This window comes from Schistocerca gregaria, chromosome 9 (assembly GCF_023897955.1).
Source record: "Schistocerca gregaria isolate iqSchGreg1 chromosome 9, iqSchGreg1.2, whole genome shotgun sequence".
NCBI classification, from domain to species: Eukaryota; Metazoa; Arthropoda; class Insecta; order Orthoptera; family Acrididae; genus Schistocerca; species Schistocerca gregaria.
Genome location: NC_064928.1, coordinates 218,011,393 through 218,036,018, shown reverse-complemented (window position 1 = coordinate 218,036,018; position 24,626 = coordinate 218,011,393). Strand labels below are relative to the sequence as shown.

Sequence of the window (24,626 nt, the reverse complement as noted above, 5' to 3'; positions counted from 1 at the left end):
TTCCAATGGAGTTTATCTATCATCTCCGTAAAGCTTTCGCGATTACTAAATGATCCTGTAACGAAGCGCGCTGCTCTCCGTTGGATCTTCTCTATCAACCTATCTGGTACAGATCCCACACTGCTGAGCAGTATTCAATCAGTGGGCGAACAAGCTCACTGTAACCTACTTCCTTTGTTTTCAGAATGCATTTCCTTAGGATTCATCCAATGAATCTCTGTTTGGCATCTGCTTTACCAACGATTAACTTCATATGAACATTCCATTTTAAATCACTCCTAATGCGTACTCCCAGATAATTTATGGAATTAACTGCTTCCAGTTGCTGACCTGCTATTTTGTAGCTAAATGATAAGGGATCTATCTTTCTATGTATTCGCAGCACATTACACTTGTCTACATTGAGATTCAATTGGCCATTCCCTGCACCATGCGTCAATTCGCTGCAGATCCTCCTGCATTTCAGTACAATTTTCCATTGTTACAACCTCTCGATACACCACAGCATCATCTGCAAAAAGCCTCAGTGAACTTCCGATGTCATCCACCAGGTCATTTATGTATATTGTGAATAGCAACGGTCCTATGACACTCCCCTGCGGCACACCTGAAATCACTGTTACTTCGGAAGACTTCTCTCCATTGAGAATGACATGCTGCATTCTGTTATCTAGGAACTCCACAATTCGATCCCACAATTGGTCTGATAGTCCATACGCTCTTACTTTGTTCATTAAACGACTGTGGGGAACTGTATCGAACGTCTTGCGGAAGTCAAGAAACACGGCATCTACCTGTGAACCCATGTCTATGGCCCTCTTGAGTCTCGTGGACGAATAGTGCGAGCTGGGTTTCACACGACTGTCTTTTCGAAACCCATGCTGATTCCTACAGAGTAGATTTCTAGTCTTCAGAAAAGTCATTATACTCGAACATAATACGTGTTCCAAACTTCTACAACTGATCGGCGTTAGAGATATAGGTCTATAGTTCTGCACATCTGTTCGACGTCCCTTCTTGAAAACGGGGATGACCTGTGTCCTTTTCCAATCCTTTGGAACGCTACGCTCTTCTAGAGACCTATGTTACACCGCTGCAAGAAGGGGGGCAAGTTCCTTCGCGTACTCTGTATAAAATCGAACTGGTATCCCATCAGGTCCAGCGGCCTTTCCTCTTTTGAGCGACTTTAATTGTTTCTCTATCCCTCTGTCGTCTATTTCGATATCTACCATTTTGTCATCTGTGCGACAATCCAGAGAAGGAACTACAGTGCAGTCTTCCTCTGTGAAACAGCTGTGGAAAAAGACATCTAGTATTTCGGCCTTTAGTCTGTCATCCTCTGTTTCAGAACCATTTTGGTCTCAGAGTGTCTGGACATTTTGTTTTGATCCACCTACCGCTTTGACATAAAACCATAATTTCTTAGGATTTTCTGCCAAGTCAGTACATAGAACTTTACTTTCGAATTCATTGAACGCCTCTCGCATAGACCTCCTCACACTACATTTCGCTTCGCGTAATTTTTGTTTGTCTGCAAGGCTTTGGCTATGTTTATGTTTGCTGTGAAGTTCCCTTTGCTTCCGCAGCAGTTTTCTAACTCGGTTGTTGTACCACGGTGGCTCTTTTCCATCTCTTACGATCTTGCTTGGCACATACTCATCTAACACATATTGTACGATGGTTTTGAACTTTGTCCATTGATCCTCAACACTATATGTACTTGAGACAAAACGTTTCTGTTGAGCTGTCAGGTACTCTATAATCTGCTTTTTGTCACTTTTGCTAAACAGGAAAATCTTCCTACCTTTTTTAATATTTCAATTTATGGCTGAAATCATCGATGCAGTAACCGCTTTATGATCGCTGATTCCCTGTTCTGCGTTAACTGTTTCAAATAGTTCGGGTCTGTTTGTCACCAGATGATCTAATATGTTATCGCCACGAGACAGTTCTCTGTTTAACTGCTCAAGGTAGTTTTCAGATAAAACACTTAAAAAAATTTCACTGGGTTCTTTGTCCCTGCCACCCGTTATGAACGTTTGAGTCTCCCAGTCTATATCCGGCAAATTAAAATCTCCACCCAGAACTATAACATGGTGGGGAAATCTACTCGAAATATTTTCCAAATTATCCTTCAGGTGCTCAGCCACAACAGCTGCTGAGCCCGGGGGCCTATAGAGATATCCAATTACCATGTCTGAGCCTGCTTTAACCGTGACCTTCACCCAAATCATTTCACATTTCGGATCTCCGTCAATTTCCTTCAATACTATTGCACTTATTATCGCTATAAACACGCCTCCCCCTTCACTGTCCAGCCTGTCTCTGCGGTATACATTCCAACCTAGTTTAGGATTTCATTACTGTTTACGTCTGGTTTCAGCCAACTTTCTGTCCTTAGTACTATATGGGCATTGTGACCGTTTATTAATGAGAGCAGTTCTGGGACTTTTCTATAGACGCTCCTGCAGTTTACTATTAGCACATTAATATTGTTATTCCCTGTTGCATTTTGCCTACTCCTACCTTGCTGCGTCTCAGGAGGCGTCTTGTCGGGCCTAGGGAGGGAATTATCTAACCTAAAAAAAAAAACCATGTGCACTCCACAAGTACTCCGCTACCCTTGTAGCCGCTTCCGGCATGTAGTGCACGCCTGACCTATTCAGGGGGACCCTACATTTCTCCACCCGATAGCGGAGGTCGAGAAATTTGCACCCCAGATCTCCGCAAAATCGTCTGAGCCTCTGGTTTAAGCCTTCCACTCAGCTCCAAACCAGAGGACCGCGATCGGTTCTGGGAATGATACTACAAATAGCTAGCTCTGATTCCACCCCCGAGCGATGCTTTCCGCCTTGACCAATTCCGCCAACCGCCTGTACGAACTGAGGATGACCTCTGAACCCAGACGGCAGGAGTCATTGGTGCCGACATGAGCAACAATTTGCTGTCGGGTGCACCCAGTGCCTTCTATCGCCGCCGGCAGGGCCTCCTCCACATCTCGGATGAGACCCCCCGGCAAGCAGACAGAGTGAACACCGGCCTTCTTCCCCAACCTTTCCGCTATTTCACTAAGGGGCTCCATCACCCGCCTAACGTTGGAGCTCCCAATAACTAATAAACCCCTCCCCCCGTGTGCCTGCTCGGACCTTGCTGAAGGAGCGGCCACATGCCCACTCACAGGCAGAGCAGGCGACACCACACGGCCAGCCTCTACATTTACCCTCCGCCTTGTGCGCCACGAACGCCGCTGAACCCGCCGCCACTCACCTTGGGAAGAGAGTGGCCCAACCGCACCCAGTACCTGCGAAGATGTCTCGACAGCAGGGGCAGTGGGTGAAGCATGTAACACCTGGGGTGTACCTTGCGACGCACCAGACTCCCCACTGCCGCTACACTCCGAAGCAGCAGCCTGAAGACGGCTGGCCGCGACAGCTGGTCGCGAACAGTGGCCAGCTCCTCCTGCATCCGTACACAGCAGTCACACATCCTATCCATCCTAAGGAATCAATTTACTGAAGAATACCTTCTCACCTTCAAGTCCCATTAAGACTGTATTCATAAACTTTTGAAAAGCATTTGGAGCTGTTTTCAATTCCACAGGCATACTTTTACACTCAGTATGTCCATAGGGAGTGGTAAAAGCCGTCTTTTCTTGATCTCGTTCATTTAATAACACTTGATAATAGCCCTTGGCTAGATCCAAAGTGGAAAAATACTTTGCCTTACCCAGTCCGTCTAAAATTTCAACTATCCTTGGTAAGGGGTATACATTATTAACCGTCAATTCATTTAATCATCTGTAGTCCGCTACTACACGCCATTTTTGCTTTCCACTGGCATCCATATTTTTGGACACTAATATTAAAGGTGAACACCAGGCACTATTAATTGGTACTACAATGTCATCTTGAACATTTTATTAATTTCGGCCTGCAATACTTCTTTCTGTGCCTGTGGTATTTGATAAGGCCTCACGTTAACTACCTTTCCCTTGGCTTCTGAAATTAGTGGAATTTCATAGCTAACAGCCTCTGTATAAGTTAAATTATCTCCCGGCAATTGGAACACATCACTGTAAGCTAGACATATTTCTAGTATAGCTTTCTTCTCTTCACTATTTTAGTGATTTACACACAGTACTTATTTTAAATTACTGGCTCTGGATTTCCTTTCTGAATGTACTTGTCTTAATGTTGCTTCTTTCACCAGAGGTAGCTCCTCAGCTAACAATACAGGATCGTCTAACTCAACTTTCTTTTCATTAGTATTTAAGACACTTACTATACACTTACCTTCCCTTACAGCAACTAATGCATTGGGCACAATTATACCTGCCTGTAATTCTTGTCTTGGAATGATCATTTCCTATACACCCAATAAACTTAGTCATACTTTTTTTTCTCCTCTAGGGCCTACAATTAACGTACACTTTTGTTTCACTGTACTTCCTTCACGACTCATGGTAGGCTTACTATCATAACAGTTTTCTAATTCTGCAGCTTCAACTGCAGCCAGATCGACTTTTGAATCTGTGTTCTGCAACACCTCAGCATAACTGCATTTAGACCTTTTATCAGGTTCTACCTTTACTAACTTGGCTTTTACTGAAACTGAATCATTGAAATTTTCATATCTTGCCTTTGCAAAATCATCTCCCTCTAGGCAGCAACGATTACACTGTTCCTTAGTGGAACTCATCAACCTCTTATTAACATTTTTCTTATGCGCGGCTCTTTCCGCCACATACTTCTTTCTACCATTTTTCTCATATATGGCTCCTACCGCTGTTGAAGTACTCACTTCTTCCTTCGACACATCTTGACCGCATTTCATGGTTCCAACCATAAAAGAATAAACACTTCGCGTGTCTCTATCTCACTAGTACCCGCGGAACTCTTCATGTTTCTAGTAGCACTTCCTAACGCTCTGTTAACGACAACTACTCGACGCGACTTTTGCACTGTTCGCAACTTAAGTCATTTTCCACAAATCATAACATCTCTTGTACCATAATCTATAACTGCCTTATGCTTTCAAAGAAAATATCTGCCTAAAAGTCCGTCTAATGACATATCCAGTTCTGCCCCTTTTACATGGAATTGGTGTCTTACAATTCCGTCTTCAACCTGTAGTTCAATTTCTAGGGTGCCTTCTCTTTTAACAACATTACTAATAACTTAATTCTAATACTCTGAATAGGATTGCACTTTTCTGATCCCTGTACACTGTTCTTTTTCAATAAACATATTTGTGCCCCACTATCTGTCAAAAGCCTCATTGGATTCTGTACGCCCTTTCGTATTAAGGGCCAATTCTTATAGTATCGAAAGTAATGACCTTTTTGATTACACTTACAACACACAATATTTGTCACTGTGTCGTAATGTTCCCCGTAAACCTTACCTTCTTTCTGCTTTTCTGCAAAACATTCTTTATTGCCCTTTTTGTCTTTCCGTGGCTCCATCTGTAGTGGTACCATTCCTACACTGCGTACCCTCTTATTATCAGAACACTTCTTTGCTATGTGCCCCAGTTTCCCACAATTAAAACACGTTTGAATTTTATGAGATTCTCATGCAGATGCAATCGCGCTTTCTTCTGTTGACGCAATATCTACTGCTTCGGAGGGTGTTATTGACTGCTTTCTAGCCCTTACTATTGTGTTAATTTTGGTGTCATGTAAGCCTTGTATGAATACTGCACGATTTAATTTGAACACTAACGCAAGTCTGCCCACTAACTCTGATTCAATCATCTATTGCCTCATGGAACTGATGCTGAAGTGCATCTGTTCACAAACCCCATTGGGCTATGTTTTCTCATGGTTCCTGTCTGCTCACAAACATTTTGCAGGCGCAATAGTATAGCACTCTCTTGCATGTGTAATTTTCTACTAAGATAGCTCTGACTGAAGGCCAAGTGGCAGTTAAATATCACACTAGCAATTTGCTTCTAGCAGCCCCAACTATACATGCTCTTACAAATTTCAACAAAACATCATGCTGCTCTGGTGCTACCAGGTAAAAAACACTGTTGCAATTGTCCAAAAATTCATTTAATTCTGCCTTATTTCCATAAGAAGGATGCGATAGCAATACAATAGCCTCACTGAGGTTAATATATTGCCTTGGAGGTGCGGATAGATTTACCTTATTATCAGAAACAGTTTGTTCATTAGACATGATGTTATTGATAAACCTTTGTCTCACCTTTTACTTCAAATTTTCTTCTGTTGTTGCTGAGCACCGTCGGCTGTGGTAGACCTGCAAGTCTGTCTTCTTGGTGATGTAGCTGTTACTGGTGGACTACCTTTTCCACCTGATGGCCTCGGATGTCGTCTTCTTCCGTGGGTGGAGTGGATGGAATGGCGTGCCTGTAGTCAATTCGCGATGCAGGGGCCTGGTCGAATTCGCTCAATTGGCGGTCCTCCTTAGCCCGTCCGGTCTTCTTCTTCTCCTTCTGTGTGCCTTGCCTCCGAACATTTGCCCTGACTAATTTCTCTCTCTAAGCCATCAGTCAGTCTCAACTTCGGGCTGAGCTTTATCCGAAATAAGAAGCTTCTCACCTATTCCTCAAGTTTATGGACCATAACTACATGGTTGGCAAACTTATGCCAAATTTTGTCCAAACTTTGCAAATGATGCCCAAACAGCTGGCCAAACCCCACACGTGGCACCAAATTTTTATATTGTGCCTGATTTGTTTCTTGCAAGCGGACCAGGAAGAGAGAACTAGACGCTAACCTGGCTGAGGCAGAGATGGCTCGTCCAACTCATAGTTCTGAAGCAGAATCTGTAAACCTGGAATAACTTTAAACCAGGGAAATCGGTGTGATTGTAAATAAGCTTCTAATGAAGAAGAGAGAAAGTTGGTGTAAACATTACTCAAGTTTACGAGGCACTGACATCTGAACTAAGCTGTGGGAGGTGTTACTAACGTGTAACTACTACTATGTGCAACTAAATGCCACGAGAGTCTAAGTCCTGCCCCTGAGGCAGGTTAGCGCAGTGACGACGTCGGATGCAGAATACTATCGGAATCCTCGACAGGCTGTTAAGGTGCTGTTTATATAGCCTCCTGTGATGTTACTATGATACTAGGGGAAACTTCCATTACTCTGGGTGCCTTCCGATCCTTGAGTATATCACGTAGCCGCTCTGAGTGGGAGTTGGCTGTTATCATGTGCTGCGCCGCTCCGGCTCTTTCCATTGTGTACTAACCTTGTGTGGAGGCTTTCCATCTGTCGAAGCACCTTAATCCGTATAAAAGCGGCTCCTGCTGCTACGTTACAGGACCGTAACTTCACCGACAGCTTAACATACGCCTATTCATTCGCGACAGATGTAAAAAAAAGAAATCCTCACCAGTATCATTAATCATCTCCATTTCATCTGCTTCCTCTTCAGAAACCTCTAAACCGCTGACTGCTCATTTAGTTCCACGACCTCGTCTTCCTCCTCAAAATTTCAGCCCTCTATGTCTTCTTCACTATTCTGTGTCTCTTCTTGAACTTGCCTCTTCTCATCAGTGTTCAACTGATCAATAAGTCGCCCGATCTCCTCATCGGAAATGTCACGTTTCGCCCTAGATACAAAATATGATGGTGAGGACTAACAGACATAGATAGGTAAATATAATTAGTAGGTGCAATTATCATAAGATAGGTAGGTAGTAGATATACGTATCTGCGTTACACTGCTGATATGAATATAACCGTGTATGGATAGATGAAATAGCTAACCCATCATATTTTATGTTGATTGCATGAAAAACATTGATCTAGATACATACTTCTACTAAATAATTCATGGTAGAAATGTTGTACAACAATAAAAAACAATGAGAGCCAAAGCACCTCAAGAAACAATAACCACTCAGCAATCTTCAAAAAGAAAATTTACGTACACAAGCGGGCTCATGCAGCACGGAGTGCTGCCAAAGTTGAGTACTCATGTTCGACCTTGGTTGGTGACTGCGACAAGGAGGGAAAATGACATCTGGTGCACAGATTGTGTTGACAGCATGGCCGACTGCAGGTACTGTATGTCCCAAGATGATTCAAACACCTTCACTACCACTTATCACATACACGTCAATGTGCTGTCATGCACCCACAGTAAGGTTAAACAAAGCTGATCGATCTGTTCATTTATTCCTCCTGCAGTGCTCTTACATTGTTGTGTCTAATGATGAGGGGAACTGGTAAAAAGCAATACCACACACTTTTGGTGACATTTTATATGCCATAATCATTGTGTGCATTTATACTGTTAACTTTGTGATATAATGTCTGCCTTTGTCATGTTTAGCTAATTAACATCTGTATATAACTAAACAGCTAACCCGGTTTGTGGTGTACACTTCTAGTTGCAGAGCATTTCATATGGACATTGAACAAATTTAAACATTTAGAATGCTGTCATAATTTTCTCAATAAGAGATATAATCCTGTGTTAAAGGTTTAACACAGTAAGTCAAGTATTAAATTTAGAAACCGTGCATCTGTTACGGGACACTGTAGCCACCAGCATGCAAGTTGCCCAGATTACATCTATCTGGTATTTGAGAATGAGAGCACTTAGCGACTTCCTACATATTTTAAATATAATTTCAAACCTTTACGAAACTACTACTTGCTACCACTCCCTACAAAATGACGAAAGAAAAACACATTTTCTCTGTACGTGTAGTATAACTTCAGCATCTGGCATGACATTTTAAGTTATTAGTTCTTTACTGCTAACTACATATTTAACATAAAATATTTAACACAAAAGGACCTGGAAGAGCAGCTGAACAGAATGGACAGTGTCTTGAAAGGAGGATATAAGATGAACATCAACAAAAGCAAAATGAGGATAATGGAATGTAGTTGAATTAAGTCGGGTGATGCTGAGGGAATTAGATTAGGAAATGAGACACTTAAAGTAGTAAAGGAGTTTTGCTATTTGGGGAGCAAAATAACTGATGATGGTCGGAGCAGGGAGGATATAAAATGTAGACTGCCAGTGGCAAGGAAAGCGTTTCTGAAAAAGAGAAATATGTTAAAATCGAGTATAGATTTAAGCATCAGGAAGTCGTTTCTGAAAGAATTTGTATGGAGTGTGGCCATGTAAGGAAGTGAAATGTGGACGATAAATAGTTTGGACAGGAAGAGAATAGAAGCTTTCAAAATGTGATGCTGCAGAAGAATGTTGAAGATTAGATGGGTAGATCACATAACTAATGAGGAGGTATTGAATAGAATTAGGGAGAACAGAAATTTGTGGCATACCTTTACTAAAAGAAGGGATCAGTTGGTAGGACATGTTCTGAGGCACCAAGGGATCATCAATCTAGTATTGGAGGGTAGCATGGAGGGTAAAAATCGTAGAGGGAGACCAAGAGATGAATACACTAAGCAGATTCAGGATGATGTAGGTTGCAGTAGGTACTGGAAGATGAAGAAGCTTGCACAGGATAGAGTAGCATGGAGAGCTGCATCAAACCAGTCTCTGGACAGAAGATCACAACAACAACAACATGTCATTTGTAAAGTAGTCAGCTGTTTGAAGCTGTTTTATAAATGAGAGATCAATTTTTTTTAAATGGTTGTTCAGATTCAAGCTCTTTATTCTTTATTCATCAGTATATTCACTTATTAATATTACAAAACACATATTTACATTATTGTATTTGGCATTTATAAAAATTCTTCTAAAGAATTAAATGGTTTGGATAGCAATAATTGTGCAGCGTTTCCTTAAATGATTTGATTGGGACACTTGTAACATGTTTACACAGTTGTATATTTTGACTGTCATGAACGAGTTTGATTTGGTATGTGTAAATTTGGTAGTTCAACGAGTATGTAGGTTACACTTTCTAGAATATATAAATTAATTATAGTTAAAAACTTATACATATTAAATAAAGGCTTGCAATGAGTTCTACTATTTGCTCTTGCCATTACTCTAATTGCCTTCTCCTGAATAATATAATTTCATTTTTTTATTTTTATTTATTTTGCTGTTTTCCACAGAGTATTAAACTGTATTTCAAAAGGCAGAAAGGCAACACATGTCCTGAGTCTCTTTAGGAATTATATCACTAATGATAACCTAACTTTTACTTGTTCTACATGAGTGTACCATTTTAGTTTGACGTCAAGTGTAATGCTTAAAAATTTTACATTTAGTTTTTCAATTTTTACTGTCTTTGATAGAGTGAATCACATATTCTGCATCTTATTCATATTTAACAGTACACCATTTGCACCGAACCATGGTGCTACACTTTCTTTTACCGAGCTCATTCTTTTGACAAAGATTACAAATAAATAGTTTCCAGACATAATGTATACATTTATGTCTTTGCATCTGTATTATCCGGTAAGTCATTTATTTGTACCAGGATCAGAAGAGGTCCTAATTTTGATTCCTGTGACACACTGTTGAACCTTACTTGTGTCTGATGACTGACATGAACTCATCACCTCCTTTTTTTTAAAGGTTTGATTCCATTAGTTTTAGGCATTTGTCACTGATTCCACAGTATTCTAGTTTGGAGAGTAAAACATGGTGTTTAGCTGTGCTTACTGCTTGGTAGTGAAAGGGATTATTATTTTTTAGTCAACCTTGAAAGCAGAAGTTGGGTGGTGCAGAATGTCGGCACTTACACGCGTACGGCTTAGCTCAATGAGAATGAGAATTTGATGTGATACATAGCGAATCCATTTTGCTTATTAACACACCACACACTAGCAAAAGTTGTTTCTGAATGAAATGTTCTTCTGTGTTTAATTTTTTCATGTTTTCACCTATTTCTCAGATAATGTGTAGTATGTAATACGCAGCACAATCGCTCAGTGTGATGCAGGCAGTGTTCTTTCATTATATGAAGCTACAGTCACCGTAACAGTGTGTTTCTTGGGTTAACTGAACAGTACACACCATGGTATCCTGTTAGTGGAGACATAGATTTCACAGATTAGTTGAGACCAGGGGCGTAGATACAAGGAGTGTGGGGCGTGGTGGTTGCGAGCCATTTGAACAATGATGATAATAGTACATCAAAATTTATTCGTATTTAATGCCATGAATCTCATTAACTATTGTAAATAAATATAATAGTACATGATTTTCTACTTGATCTGCATACTGGTGTAGAAACATTATTTATATTGGAGTGTGGAAATTACTGTCTAGATGTGTTTCAGGAAAGGACTCACTCTCTCTCTCTCTCTCTCTCTCTCTCTCTCTCTCTCTCTCTCTCTGTGTGTGTGTGTGTGTGTGTGTGTGTGTGTGTGTGTGTGTGTGTGTGTGTGTTAGCTCATTTTTCTTGAAATTTAATAGTTTCATGTTTCTCTTACCGAGGTCCCGTGCTAAATTGACAACATAAAAACTCCAGTGTGACTCAGGCCCAAAATTCTACTTCACAAAACTTCAATTTTCTACTTTGTTTAACGCCCTACATTGAATGTTAAGTATTTTTCCAATTAACACAACAGTAATTTATGCTTAATTTCCCAAAATATGAAATCTTTTTATCACAGCATCTTTGACACTTATGTATTTTTAAACTTGGTATTTGCTTTAATATGTTATGAGTCAAAACATACACTCCTGGAAATTGAAATAAGAACACCGTGAATTCATTGTCCCAGGAGGGGGAAATTTTATTGACACATTCCTGGGGTCAGATACATCACATGATCACACTGACAGAACCACAGGCACATAGGCACAGGCAACAGAGCATGCACAATGTCGGCACTAGTACAGTGTATATCCACCTTTCGCAGCAATGCAGGCTGCTATTCTCCCATGGAGACGATCGTAGAGATGCTGGATGTAGTTCTGTGGAACGGCTTGCCATGCCATTTCCACCTGGCGCCTCAGTTGGACCAGCGTTCGTGCTAGACGTGCAGACCGCGTGAGACGACGCTTCATCCAGTCCCAAACATGCTCAATGGGGGACAGATCCGGAGATCTTGCTGGCCAGGGTAGTTGACTTACACCTTCTAGAGCACGTTGGGTGGCACGGGATACATGCGGACGTGCATTGTCCTGTTGGAACAGCAAGTTCCGTTGCTGGTCTAGGAATGGTAGAATGATGGGTTCGATGACGGTTTGGATGTACCGTGCACTATTCAGTGTCCCCTCGACGATCACCAGAGGTGTACGGCCAGTGTAGGAGATCGCTCTCCACACCATGATGCCGGGTGTTGGCCCTGTGTGCCTCGGTCGTATACAGTTCTGACTGTGGCGCTCACCTGCACGGCGCCAAACACGCATACGACCATCATTGGCACCAAGGCAGAAGCGACTCTAATCGCTGAAGACGACACGTCTCCATTCGTCCCTCCATTCACGCCTGTCGCGACACCACTGGAGGCGGGCTGCACGATGTTGGAGCGTGAGCGGAAGACGGCCTACCGGTGTGCAGGACCGTAGCCCAGCTTCATGGAGACGGTTGGGAATGGTGCTCGCCGATACCCCAGGAGCAACAGTGTCCCTAATTTGCTGGGAAGTGGCGGTGCGGTCCCCTACGGCACTGCGTAGGATCCTACGGTCTTGGCGTGCATCCGTGCGTCGCTGCGGTCCGGTCACAGGTCGACGGGCACGTGTACCTTCCGCCGACCACTGGCGACAACATCGATGTACTGTGGAGACCTCACGCCCCACGTGTTGAGCAATTCGGCGGTACGTCCACCCGGCCTCCCGCATGCCCACTATACGCCCTCGCTCAAAGTCCGTCAACTACACATACGGTTCACGTCCACGCTGCCGCGGCATGCTACCAGTGTTAAAGACTGCGATGGAGCTCCGTATGCCACGGCAAACTGGCTGACACTGACGGCGGCGGTGCACAAATGCTGCGCAGCTAGCGCCATTCGACGGCCAACACCGCGGTTCCTGGTGTGTCCGCTGTGCCGTGCGTGTGATCATTGCTTGTACAGCCCTCTCGCAGTGTCCGGAGCAAGTATGGTGGGTCTGACACACCGGTGTCAATGTGTTCTTTTTTCCTTTTCCAGGAGTGTATGTTGCACATTGGAAACTTGTTATGTTACCCAAGAAAAGTGTTCAATAATGCAAACCAATTATATGATGGACCAAATACGAACAACATTGTGAATATGACTCATTAGAAGAAAACTATGTAAGTTGCATTCTAGCACTAGCCTGTAGTGCAACAACCTCTATTACTCATTTGTAACTATAAATTATTGTTTATCCTAGGACAGATCTCCACATCATACACTTTGTGATCAAAAGTATCCAGACAGAATCCATCGGTATAGCTGGAATTCAATATGATGTTGGCCCACACTTGGCCTTCATGACAGCTTCCACTCTCGCAGGCATACACTCAATCAGGTGCTGGAAGGTTTCTTGGGGAATGGCAGCCCATTCTTCACAGAGTGCTGCACTGAGGAGAGGTAACGATGTCAGTTGGTGAGTCCTGGTATGAAGTCGGTGTTCCAAAACATACCAAACGTGTTCTACAGCATTCAGGTCAGGACTCTGTGCAGGCCAGTCCATTACAGGGATGTTATTGTCATGAAGCCATTCCGCCACAGACCGTGCATTATGAACAGTTGCTAGACTGTGTTGAAATATGCAACTGCCATCCCCAAATTGCCCTTCAACAGTGGCAAGCAAGAAGGTGCTTAAAACATCAATGAACGCCTGTGCTGTGATAGTCCCATGCAAAACAACAACTGATGCAAGCCCTGTCCATGAAAAACACAACCACACCATAACACAATCGCCTCCGAATTTTACTGTTGGCACTACACACGCTGGCAGATGATGTTCACTGGGCATTCGCCATACCCACACCCTGCCGTCGGATCGCCATATCGTGTGCCACGATTCGTCACTCCACACAATGTTTTTCCACTGTTCAATCTCCAACGTTTATGCTCCTTAAACCAAGCAAGACATCATTTGACATTTACTGCCATAATTTGTGCAGCCACTCGACCATGAAATTCCAAGTTTTCTCACCTCCAGCCTAACTGTCATAGTACTTGCAGTTTGGAATTCCTGTGTGATGGTCTGGATAGATATCTGCCTATTAAACATTACGATCCTCTTCAACTGTTGGCGGTCTCTGTCAGTCAACAGACAAGGCTAGCCTGTACACTTTTGTGCTGTACGCATACCTTCACATTTCCACTTCACTATCACATTGGAAATAGTGGACCTTGGAATGTACAGGAGTGTGGAAATCTCACATACAGATGTATGACAAGTGACATCCAATCACCTGACCATGTTCGAAGTCTGTGAGTTCCGCAGAGTGCCCCATTCTGCTCTCTCACGATGTCTAATGACTACTGAGGTCGCTGACTGGAGTACCTGGCGGTAGGTGGTAGTACAATGCACCTAATATGAAAAACATGTTTTTCGGAGTGTCTGGATACTTTTGGTCACATAGTGTATGTTTTGACAAAAGCATAAAAGTATATGTAATAGTATAAATTCAGAACTGGAAATGGTACTTTTTGAATGAAATCATCCAAAACCAATTAGTGGCTGGTTACTGAAAACCATCAACAATTAATTAAATACTGACCTACACTTTTGTTTGGTATTACTTCTCCTACACACTGATGAAATTTATTCACAGAGTAATGAATTATAAATCCACATTTAATCTGAATAAACGATTAGCTGCTCTAATTATAACACTTTGATACTTCATTTTACCATAAAAAACTATGCCAATTTATTTGCACACATGGTGCCTCATTTATTCAGGCACCATTTTAACACAAATCTCAGAGATATAATAATTTTCCTTACAGTTTCCTTGCTTACCTTGAAGTTGATATCTGTACAATGAAAATGATGAAGTTTCTGAAGAGTTGGTTTTTGCTTGTATTCTTAACAATAATCACAGTAACCCTGCTAACACATTTGTCCATATCATCAGTGAGTATTTATTACAGGCACTATGCTTCTGAATACTGAATCACTTAGCATCATTCCCTTGTCAACATTCATTTTTCACTGCTTCATAGCCATATGTCAATTAGCTTACAGTAACCACTTTGATATACAGACCAATGAATTAATTTAATTGACCCCTTATGCATAAACTGACCTCATACAAATTAATTATCCTGGAAATTCAAGTCCAAGGTGCATTTTATAAAACGAAAATATATTTGTCTGTATGAAAGATACCTTACAAGGTGTGTGATACACATGCCAACAATAAGAGGCACCAAAGTGGAAGGACAGATGCTGGGCATCAATTGCTATACAGAACAATTTATCTATTTGCTCTCAGATACTTATTTATTTTCCATAGTCACAATATTCTGAGTCAGGATGCTACAGATGACAGTGATTTTTGCCCCTGCCTCAAAACTTGTCTTACATTTACATTTATACGTGATGACATAACATATTTTTCAAATGGTATCCACGAGTCCTCACTATCCCTGTCTAGCTCAAGATGCCAAGGCTGAATGGTGTCGAGAACAATTCGAGGGACACCGTGGTAACACAGCCGACTCCGCCCGGACATGATGGCTACATCCCCACTGTGTAAGTACACTGCTGATGGTTCGTCGTCCATGGTTGTTCCTCCCAGCAGAAAGATGGCTGTCTGTCCAAAACTGGTGGCAGAGATTAAGTGTCAAATACCAAGCAAAGGTTCACGGTCTGGCATGATGAATGCACTCAATATGACAACCAAATATTCTCATACATTATATTACACATGCAGAGTGGGAATTTATTGTATTTGGAAGATTAAATGATATACCCAGCAGTGTAACTAATTCTGCGAGATTATGTTCTTGCTTTGGTCTCCAGTCTGAAGATTGGCTTCATACAGTTCTCCACAAGTGTATCCTGTACAAGCCACATCACCTCTTCCAGTTCTTTCATATAGTGAATTAGTGCCATAAATTTATTTTCTCCTTAGTTTGATTCAGTCCCTCCTCATTAGTTATCCAATCTATTCATCTTCAATATTGTTCTGTAGCACCACATTTCACTTCCATACAATGCCATGCTCCAGACAGACAGCTTCTAAAATGAGTTCCTAACATCTGAGTTTATGTTAAATGTTAACAAAATTGATTTTCAGAAATGCTTTTTGCCATTACAAGTCTGCATGTTATATCATGTTTATTTTTGCTAATGTTAGATACAAAGAGCATTAAAAAAGTTTTGTACAGTCATCTCCAATTTTTTTTATTTTTTACAGGAGGAGAAAGAAATTTTTTGCACACATACTTGGAACATTTAGCTATAAGTTGGTATATAAAATTATTTTCTTTTATTTACAGGTGAGCCATAATGGACTGTGAAGTAGATGTCAGGTTGCGACAATGGTCGTTGATGGAGTTCCTCTTCAAGACCGTCAATGACTCTGCCGCATCAATTCACAGGAAGTTGCTCCGTTTATGGGGAGGGCACCGTGGATCACGGCAGTATCCATCGGTGGTTGCAGAGGTTTAAAGAAGGTGATTTCTCTCTACTAGACAATCCATGATGCAGTAGACCATCGACGGCAATGAGTGATGTGAATAAGGAGACCAGTGATCAAATCATCCAAACTGTCAGATGTGCGATGACGCAACAGCTTGCTGAAATGAGTCGTTTGTCATGGGGTAGTGTGGTATCACTGGCACAGTCAATGAGGTACAGAAAAATCTGTGCGCGTTGTGCGCCTAGATTATTGACAAGAGGAATAAAAACGATAAGGAAGAATTTGTATGAGGGTCTCATGAAGACCATTACTGAAGAGTGGAAACAGTGATTTGACAGTGTCATTACCCAGTGTGAAACATGGTTGTTTTTGTCCGAACCTGAGAGCAAAACCCAATCCACTAAGTGGCGTCATCTCGGGAGAAGAAACCAAGACTTTCACGAACAGCAGGCCGAAAGGTGGTGGCCTCTTTCTTCTGGGATCAATGTGGTTTCATTTTCATTGACTTTTTGGACCCTGGCTCCAAAATTAACTGGGACTTTTACTGTTTGTCATTGGACAAGCTGTAATGTGCCATCAAGTCCCACAGACCACAGCTTCAGGGTCAGCACATCAGACTACACCAGGACAATGCCAAACCCCATACAGCCCTTATGACGCAGGAGAAAATCAGGAAAATGGTTGGAAAATTGTTCCTCATCCTCCGTACAGTCCAGACTTGGCTCAGTCTGATTTTTACCTCTTTGGTCGTCTGAAGGCCTACCTGCGCAGTAAAACATTTGATAGCGAGAAAGACATTATTTCCTGTGTCAAGCAATGGTGTAAAAGTCAATCCCCAGAATTTTACCAAAGTGCATTTACATCATGGAAAGGACATTGGGCCAGATGCATCACAGCTGATGGAGGCTACACTGAGTAGGCTCAATGTATTAGCTAAATGTTCTAAGTATGTTCACAAAAAATTTCATTCTCCTCCTGCAAATAATAATAAAAAAATAGTGACAACTGTGCAAAACTTTTTGAACACCCTTTGTATTTTGCTCAACAAACAGTAAACTTGTATTACTACTTTCAGTGTCTCATTTCCTAAGCTAATTGTTTCGCCACTACATGCTTTAATTAAACTACACCCTACTGCCCTTGTTTTACTTTTGTCAATATTTATTTTTAACATCTTTTCAAGATAATGAACTGAAATGGAAAAAAAAACATATTAAAAATGTCTGTAAGAAACAGCTCTGTCATGTTCTTAATGATGCAGCTATCACAGTATTCAGACAAGAAACTTCTGTGTTCAGTGTATCATGGACTTTTTGAACCATACTTCCAGTATGGAGTGACTGTGTGGGGAAACTCAGGCAAAACGAGTGTTCACATTACAAAAAAAAAAAAAAAAAGCAATTAGGACCATTTTAAGAAGAAAGACCTCTGAAACATGCAGAACTGTTTGAAGAATTTAGGTATCTTAACTTTATCGTTGTATATATACAAAACAATAACGTACATCACAAAAGGTAGTGAGGACTGGATTACAAATGCTTGTGTACACACCCACAATACAAGAAGGAAGAATGAGGTATGCAACTGGCAATGCTAGAAAAAGGACCACAGTACTCTGGTATCAGACTACTAAGAAATCTGCCTAAAAACCTGCAAGATAGTGTACTTCACAATGGTTTTCCAAAGAAACTTAAAGACTATCTCATTGAAAAAGAGTTTTACAGTGTTGCAGAATACTTATGCCATTAAATTTGTATATATTGTTATTCATTATCAATGATGTAAAAATGTAAGCCAAAGGTGTAGAAAAATAAGTGATAATGAATGTTTATTCTTTGACATGTCCTATATTACACGTACATTTACTGTACACAATGTAATCTTACAGGATCAAATAAAATTCAAATTCAATTCAGATACAATCTAATCATCCACCTGCTTTTTCTAGTCCTCTGCTGTCTCTGATATAACTGCAAAGTTATTGACAAACATCAAAGTTTTAGCTTCTCACTGTACTTCATTTTTCTTTCCAAATTCTCCTTAGTTGCCTTCACAGCTTATACTGAACGCATAACAAGAGGGATAGTCTACAACCGTGTCTCACTCCCTTCTCAACTAAAGCTTCCCTTTCATGTTTATCTTAAATGCTGAAGAAAGCCCCCCCCCCCCCCCTCTCACACACACACACACACACACACACACACACACACACACACACACACACACACACTAAATCCTTTCACATTTGTCACATGCGTTTCTAGCATACTCTGAATGAAGCAAATGTGGAATGGGTGTTGGTTACAATAGTCATGCAGGGACAAGTATGAAGAGCTGCATCGAACCAGTCATCATATTAAAGACTACAGCAAAAAATAATAGATTTTTTAGACAAAACCACTGTTTCATCATCTGCTCAGTCCTATATATTTTAATGTTATCTGGTAGTTTTGTTCTGTATCACCCCACCCCCCTTTCTGAATAAAACAAAGGATACTTTGTTTACTAGGCAAATAATAAAGCAAATTCACCTCGGACAGTGACAGGCTCAAATAAGGGAATAACCTTTTACAAAACAAATTATTAAACAATGTTCATACTGCATTGCTGCGTTATGTCATAATGCTTAAAAGTGCTTACTGAACACAGCAAATGAAAAAATGTGTGTTAACAACAGCTGAGTGAGTCGAGTGAGAATGATGTAAAAGGAACTTGAAAGCCTGGCCAAAGAGGAACAAACAGGCTGCGCTGTTGAAGATTCCAGCATAATTACAGCTAATTAAGAAGAACTATTGCAATGTTGGAACTTCATACATAACAGGAGAAGAATCATTGAAAATGGTAAACAATTGGAAAACTGAACATAAGTCCATACCTCTTTGTCCTCACTAATGCTGCCCTCTCTGGCTTATCATTGCAATAATAGTACTTTCTAATTTATAGCATTTCCAGTTTTTAATGGTGGTTCCCAAGCAAGAAAATTATCCCCTTAAAGTTTCCTATTCATTCTTGTCACATATTTGCTTCTGCAAATCTAGAAATAGTTTCTGCCATTACATGTAAATCTGCATATATGCTCCACAAACCACTAACCACTCGAAGTACCTGGCAAAGGACACTTCTCATTCCAGTTGCATATGGAGTGTGTGAAAAATGGCCACTTAAATATCTCTGTGTACCCTTGATCGCTGACATTTTGTTATCAGCTTTTCCTGGATAGTTTAAGTTTACTTTCAAAAGTTTGTCAATTTAGTTGTTTCATCATTTCTCTGATGCTCAACTGTGTGTTAAACAAACCTGTTACCATTTGTGCTGCCCTTCTCTGTATATATTCATTATCTCCCAATTATTCCTATCTGGTATGAGTGCCACACACTTCAGATTTTCCTAGTATTCTGCCAGTAAACTGAAGTCTGCCACCTGCTTTACCCACAGCTGTGCCTTTGAGACCATTCCACTTTATATTTCTAGAAAGAGTTACACCCAGGCATTAGTATGGGTTGTCAGATTCCAACCACGATTCACTGTTATTGTTGTCATAGCATACCACTTTTTTTATTCCAAAATTTCACATTTTTGTACATTTACAGGAAGTTTTCGATCTTTGCAACATTTTAAAATCATATTGAGATACGATTTTATATTTCTGCAAATATTTTTTTTTTTTTTTTTTTTGAATGGTACTCATTACGGATGAAAGTGCATCACTTGCGAAATGTCTGAGTTTGCTATTAACACTGTCTGCACAACACGAACAAGGGGTGTAACGCACTTCCCTGGGGCAAGCATAAGGACTGAAGATACTTCTACCTCTATTGATGAGTTTCCACCCAAGGTAACATGCTGCATACTGCTTACCAAGAAATCCTTCACCCATTCACAGATTTCTTTTGATGCCCCATATGGTCATACTTTATTAATAAATTCTAATGTAGTATCAAGTCAAATTGTGTTTTGGAAGATATGAAACACTGCATCCACCTGATTGCCTTGATCTATGGATTTCAGGATAGAAAGTGAGAAAAGTTTGTTGGATTTTGCACGATCAATGTTTTCACAATCCCTGCTGTTTGGCACAGAGTAGGTCATTCTGCTGAAGATACATCATTACGTTGGGGTACATTTGTTTAAGCCTATTTAAGTGACCAAGTTTTAAAAAATAATGTTTGTTAACTCAAAAATTTTACCTGAACGACAGTAAAGGTGCAGTAACATCTTCCTCAGAGTGATCTGTATGTCCTGAGAGAGTTGAATCCAGGTGGTAAAAGTTCACAATAGCTGCTTCAGCAGAGAAGCTGGGAAATCCAACAGCCTCACAGACATACTTACAAACAGTGGCAAGGTCTGTTGGAAAAGGGTCCCTTGCAAACTCTGAGTACACCTGATGGGAGGAAAAAATCAACATGAAATATGAAGTCTTTTTAGTGGGACATGCTATTTACCTGTAACATGAGTATAATTAAACTTTCTATACTTGAGAAGGCTCCCATGAAAAGCGAGCGATCATAAGAAAATGAAATTTTGTGGAAACATTTGTAAGGACATGCGGAAGGGAAATAATGACCATTGAAAGAAACACATTTTAATTTCCACATGAGAGGTTAATGTTAGCTCATTGTGTACAACATTTACATTACAGGTTACAACCATTGCTCAATGTGACAACTATTTACATCCACAACAGTCTGGAATCACACTACAGATACTGTGTTACAATTGTTTGCCGCACTTTTCAAACAGTGGACATTGCGGAATGTTTAGTTATTGTGATGCGACTTATGCACTGCTTAACGGTCACACATTGCAACCAGAATTCTCAGTCCAGGTAACAGTAACCTCTTCGACAATTTGTGGTGCAGCTGGTCATCAGCCTCTCTGAGGAGCAATTCCAAAATCACCAGTTAATAAAAACTTCAGAATTATGTTCTTCAGCCCTGGAGCTCTCCATATTCCTTTAATGCGTTGATACTCATGAAGGGCAGAAGCACTGTTACTGCTTTTTGGATGAAACAGCTTCATGAATAAAGCCCTACTCACTGTGTCCAAATCTCTGTTGACTGACTTCAACTGTAATTCACCCTGATGCTTGTGTTTCACTGCTATGTCACCTAGAAGTACTGGCACCTAACAGCAATTCATGTAGTGCATACCATCTGAACTCATCCCTGTCATGTTGGCACCCATATGGTAAATAGTTTTCTCTCTACACTGGCCCAACTAGCAAAAGTTTAATTATAAGCACACTGTATTGCATACAGGGTGATTCAGAATTCCTGTTACACAGTTATAGGCCTTGTAGAGGCAACTCACGACAGCAATATTTGGTAATAAACTTGTGCCTGGAAATGCGCAGTTTGGAGGATAAATGAGTGAATGATAGAAGGCAACACACTGATAGTGGTAGGTGTCACATGACATCTTGTGTGATGTCATGTCATGTGTCATCAGAGAAAAACAACGGTATCATCAGAGAACACCACAATGAATTGAAGCGCACGTAGATCAGTTGCCACTAAGTGATTTAGAAGGATGGTGCATTACAGAAATGAAGAGTTCACCCTAACTGTGGTCGAGACCAGATGCACCGTGCAGTTGATCACCACCGAGTACCCACAAAATAGTAGGTTCCACGGATGTATCACAGAGCAGCATCTGGCAAGTTCTCCATGAACAGCAACTCCACCCATATCATCTCCATAGCGTGTAGGCAATGGGTGCAGGTGATTTTGTGCCACATGCCATTCCTGCACTGTCGTGCCTATGCTCCAGACTTTCCTTGGATCATTTTTTTCCCACAGAAGGTGCATTTCACAAACACAGGTCTGCTCAGCTGTCTTATCAGCCAGATTTTGGATGAGGAAAATGCTCATCCTGTATATCTCCATGGTTTTCAACACTGTTTCAGCTTTAATGTGTGCGCTAGTATTACTTATGGTCGTCTGATTGGCTCTTGTATTCTACCGGCCCATCAAATGGATCACATCCAACTTTCCTGCAAGACTTCCTCATACAGCATTTGGAGGATTTGCCATTACATATCCACCAGATGATGTGGTGCCAGCTCACTTTTTATGCATTTGGAGGAAGGTGGATAGGTCATGGTGGACTGATTCATTGACCATCACAATCAACTGATTTAACACCTTTGGACTTTTTACTGTGGGCCTACATGAAGAGTATTGTTTACAAGACTTCTGTGGAATCACAAGAACATTTCTTGCCCTTGTAATGTCTGTAGCAGAGCTCATTTGGGACACTCCAGGAATTTTGGACCACGTGTTTATGAACAAACACCTCATTGCCACTTCGAGCATATGTTGTCGTTAATGTAGGTACGAGTTGGTTGATGCATGTGCAGTGTACCTTTTGACATTTTTTTCAGTCATTTATCTTCCAAATGGCACATTTCCAGACATGGGTTCATTACCAAATATTTCTGTCCTGAGTCCCCTCTACAACACTTATAACTATGTAATAGGAATTCTGAATTATCATGAATATAATAGAGGGAACCATTCCACGTGGGAAAATATATCTAAAGACAAAGATGATGTGACTTACCAAACAAAAGCGCTGGCAGGTTAATAGACACACAAACATACACGCAAAATTCAAGCTTTTGCAACCAACAGTTGCTTCATCAGGAAAGAGGGAAGGAGAGGGAAAGACGAAAGGATGTGGGTTTTAAGGGAGAGGGTAAGGAGTCATTCCAATCCCGGGAGCGGAAAGTGTGTGTATGCGAGTGTATACCTGTCCTCCCCCCCCCCCCCCCCTCCCCTAATGTCAGTCTTTCCACTCCTGGGATTGGAATGACTCCTTACCCTCTCCCTTAAAACCCACATCCTCTCGTCTTTCCCTCTCCTTCCCTCTTTCCTGAAGAAGCAACCGTCGGTTGCGAAGCTAGAAATTCTGTGTGTGTGTTTGTGTGTTTTATTTATTGGGCCTGCCTACCGGCGCTTGAAATTTGGAAAAGCATAGGAAAATCTCATTTTTGTCTCAGTAGATGAAATGGTTTGTTTGCTGAGGTATCACGCATCATCGCTGGCTGGGTGCAGCTGAGTACTCTCTCACCCCTACTGCTTCTCCCCTTCCTACCACTCCCCTCAGCTTGCAGTTCGTGCTGCCACCACCTCTTGCCCCTGGCATAGCAGCTGCTGACGAGAGGCAGGGACACATGAGAAGTAGTTTGTTTGGATCTGATTCTCAGAGAGTGTTGACACAGCGGCTGAAGACAGCGGTCATGTGTGCATGAGTGACTGTGAATGTCGGTGTGCTCTCGTTTTCTGACAAAAACTATGGCTGAAAATTTGCTCGTGACAGTATGATTGTCTTTTCTGTGGCTGCCTGCAGCTCCACAATCATCTTTACGGTGAGTCACTACATATCTTCATTATTACTGATTATCAGAGTATTTGAACAAGTTAACTGTTGCACGGATTGATCACCGTGGACTCATTTCATCAACATATTGTCTACGGCTCAGGAACAGCTGGCCACTTGAGTGGTTTTCTGTGATGGGTCAAAACTTGTGGCCGTTCCTGCTGATACAGTAGAGCATCGGTTATCCGAAGTAATTGGGGGACACGGGTGTTTGGAAAACTGGTTTGTTCAGATAATCGAACTGTACACGTTTATTTGCCAAAACAAAGTACTGTTCAGTAAATTTATTCACAAAAACAGGCATCTCTTTTAGTTTTACAAAGAAACATACAAAGGCAACTTCAGTAGGAATATATAGTAATAATCTCGTACTTGTCCCTCATAAAAAGGACAACACGTTTACATTTAAGCATTTTGTATAGCCAAGTTCACTTCTTCAAGCAGCAGCACACCAGTGGTCGTAACAGAGAACTGAAGGTGCCTGTTTGCACCGTGAGAAGCTCTTCTTGGGGGTGCGCAATCTCTTCTTGGTAGTGCGCAATCCTTCAAACTGCGCGGAGCGGCACACCTCAACTGTAAGCTGGCGCAGCTGTTACTGTGAACAGCTTTGATACTGCCACTACTTCTACTGCCAGTGCTGAGCCGACATAAGTGTGCCGATTGTTGAAACACAGCTGCTGGCGGCGCCTTGTGAAGGCCCCATTAGAAGCAACGTTCCACCAGCAGTGGCCCAGTGCGGCGACTACTGTGGGAAACTTGGTTTGGGAGTGAGGGGGATGATGGACGGTAGGGTGGGAGAGTAACAGGTGTGA

The 24,626-nt window shown here is 41.4% G+C and overlaps 1 protein-coding gene across 3 annotated transcripts in view; it reads right to left on the bottom strand.

Annotated features, from left to right (window-relative positions):
- Nucleotides 1–15,269: 15,269 nt before the first annotated feature.
- The window catches only part of LOC126292000 (nucleic acid dioxygenase ALKBH1), a 28,927-nt gene continuing 19,570 nt past the window's right edge, over nucleotides 15,270–24,626 (bottom strand). For all 3 annotated transcript variants that reach the window (XM_049985783.1, XM_049985784.1, XM_049985785.1), the window contains 2 exons: nucleotides 20,622–20,815; nucleotides 15,270–15,613 (listed from right to left, as the gene is read on the bottom strand). In XM_049985783.1, coding sequence (XP_049841740.1) covers nucleotides 15,319–15,613; nucleotides 20,622–20,815 — 489 coding nt within the window. In that variant the 3' untranslated portion in view covers nucleotides 15,270–15,318. The remainder of the gene's footprint in view (nucleotides 15,614–20,621; nucleotides 20,816–24,626) is intronic.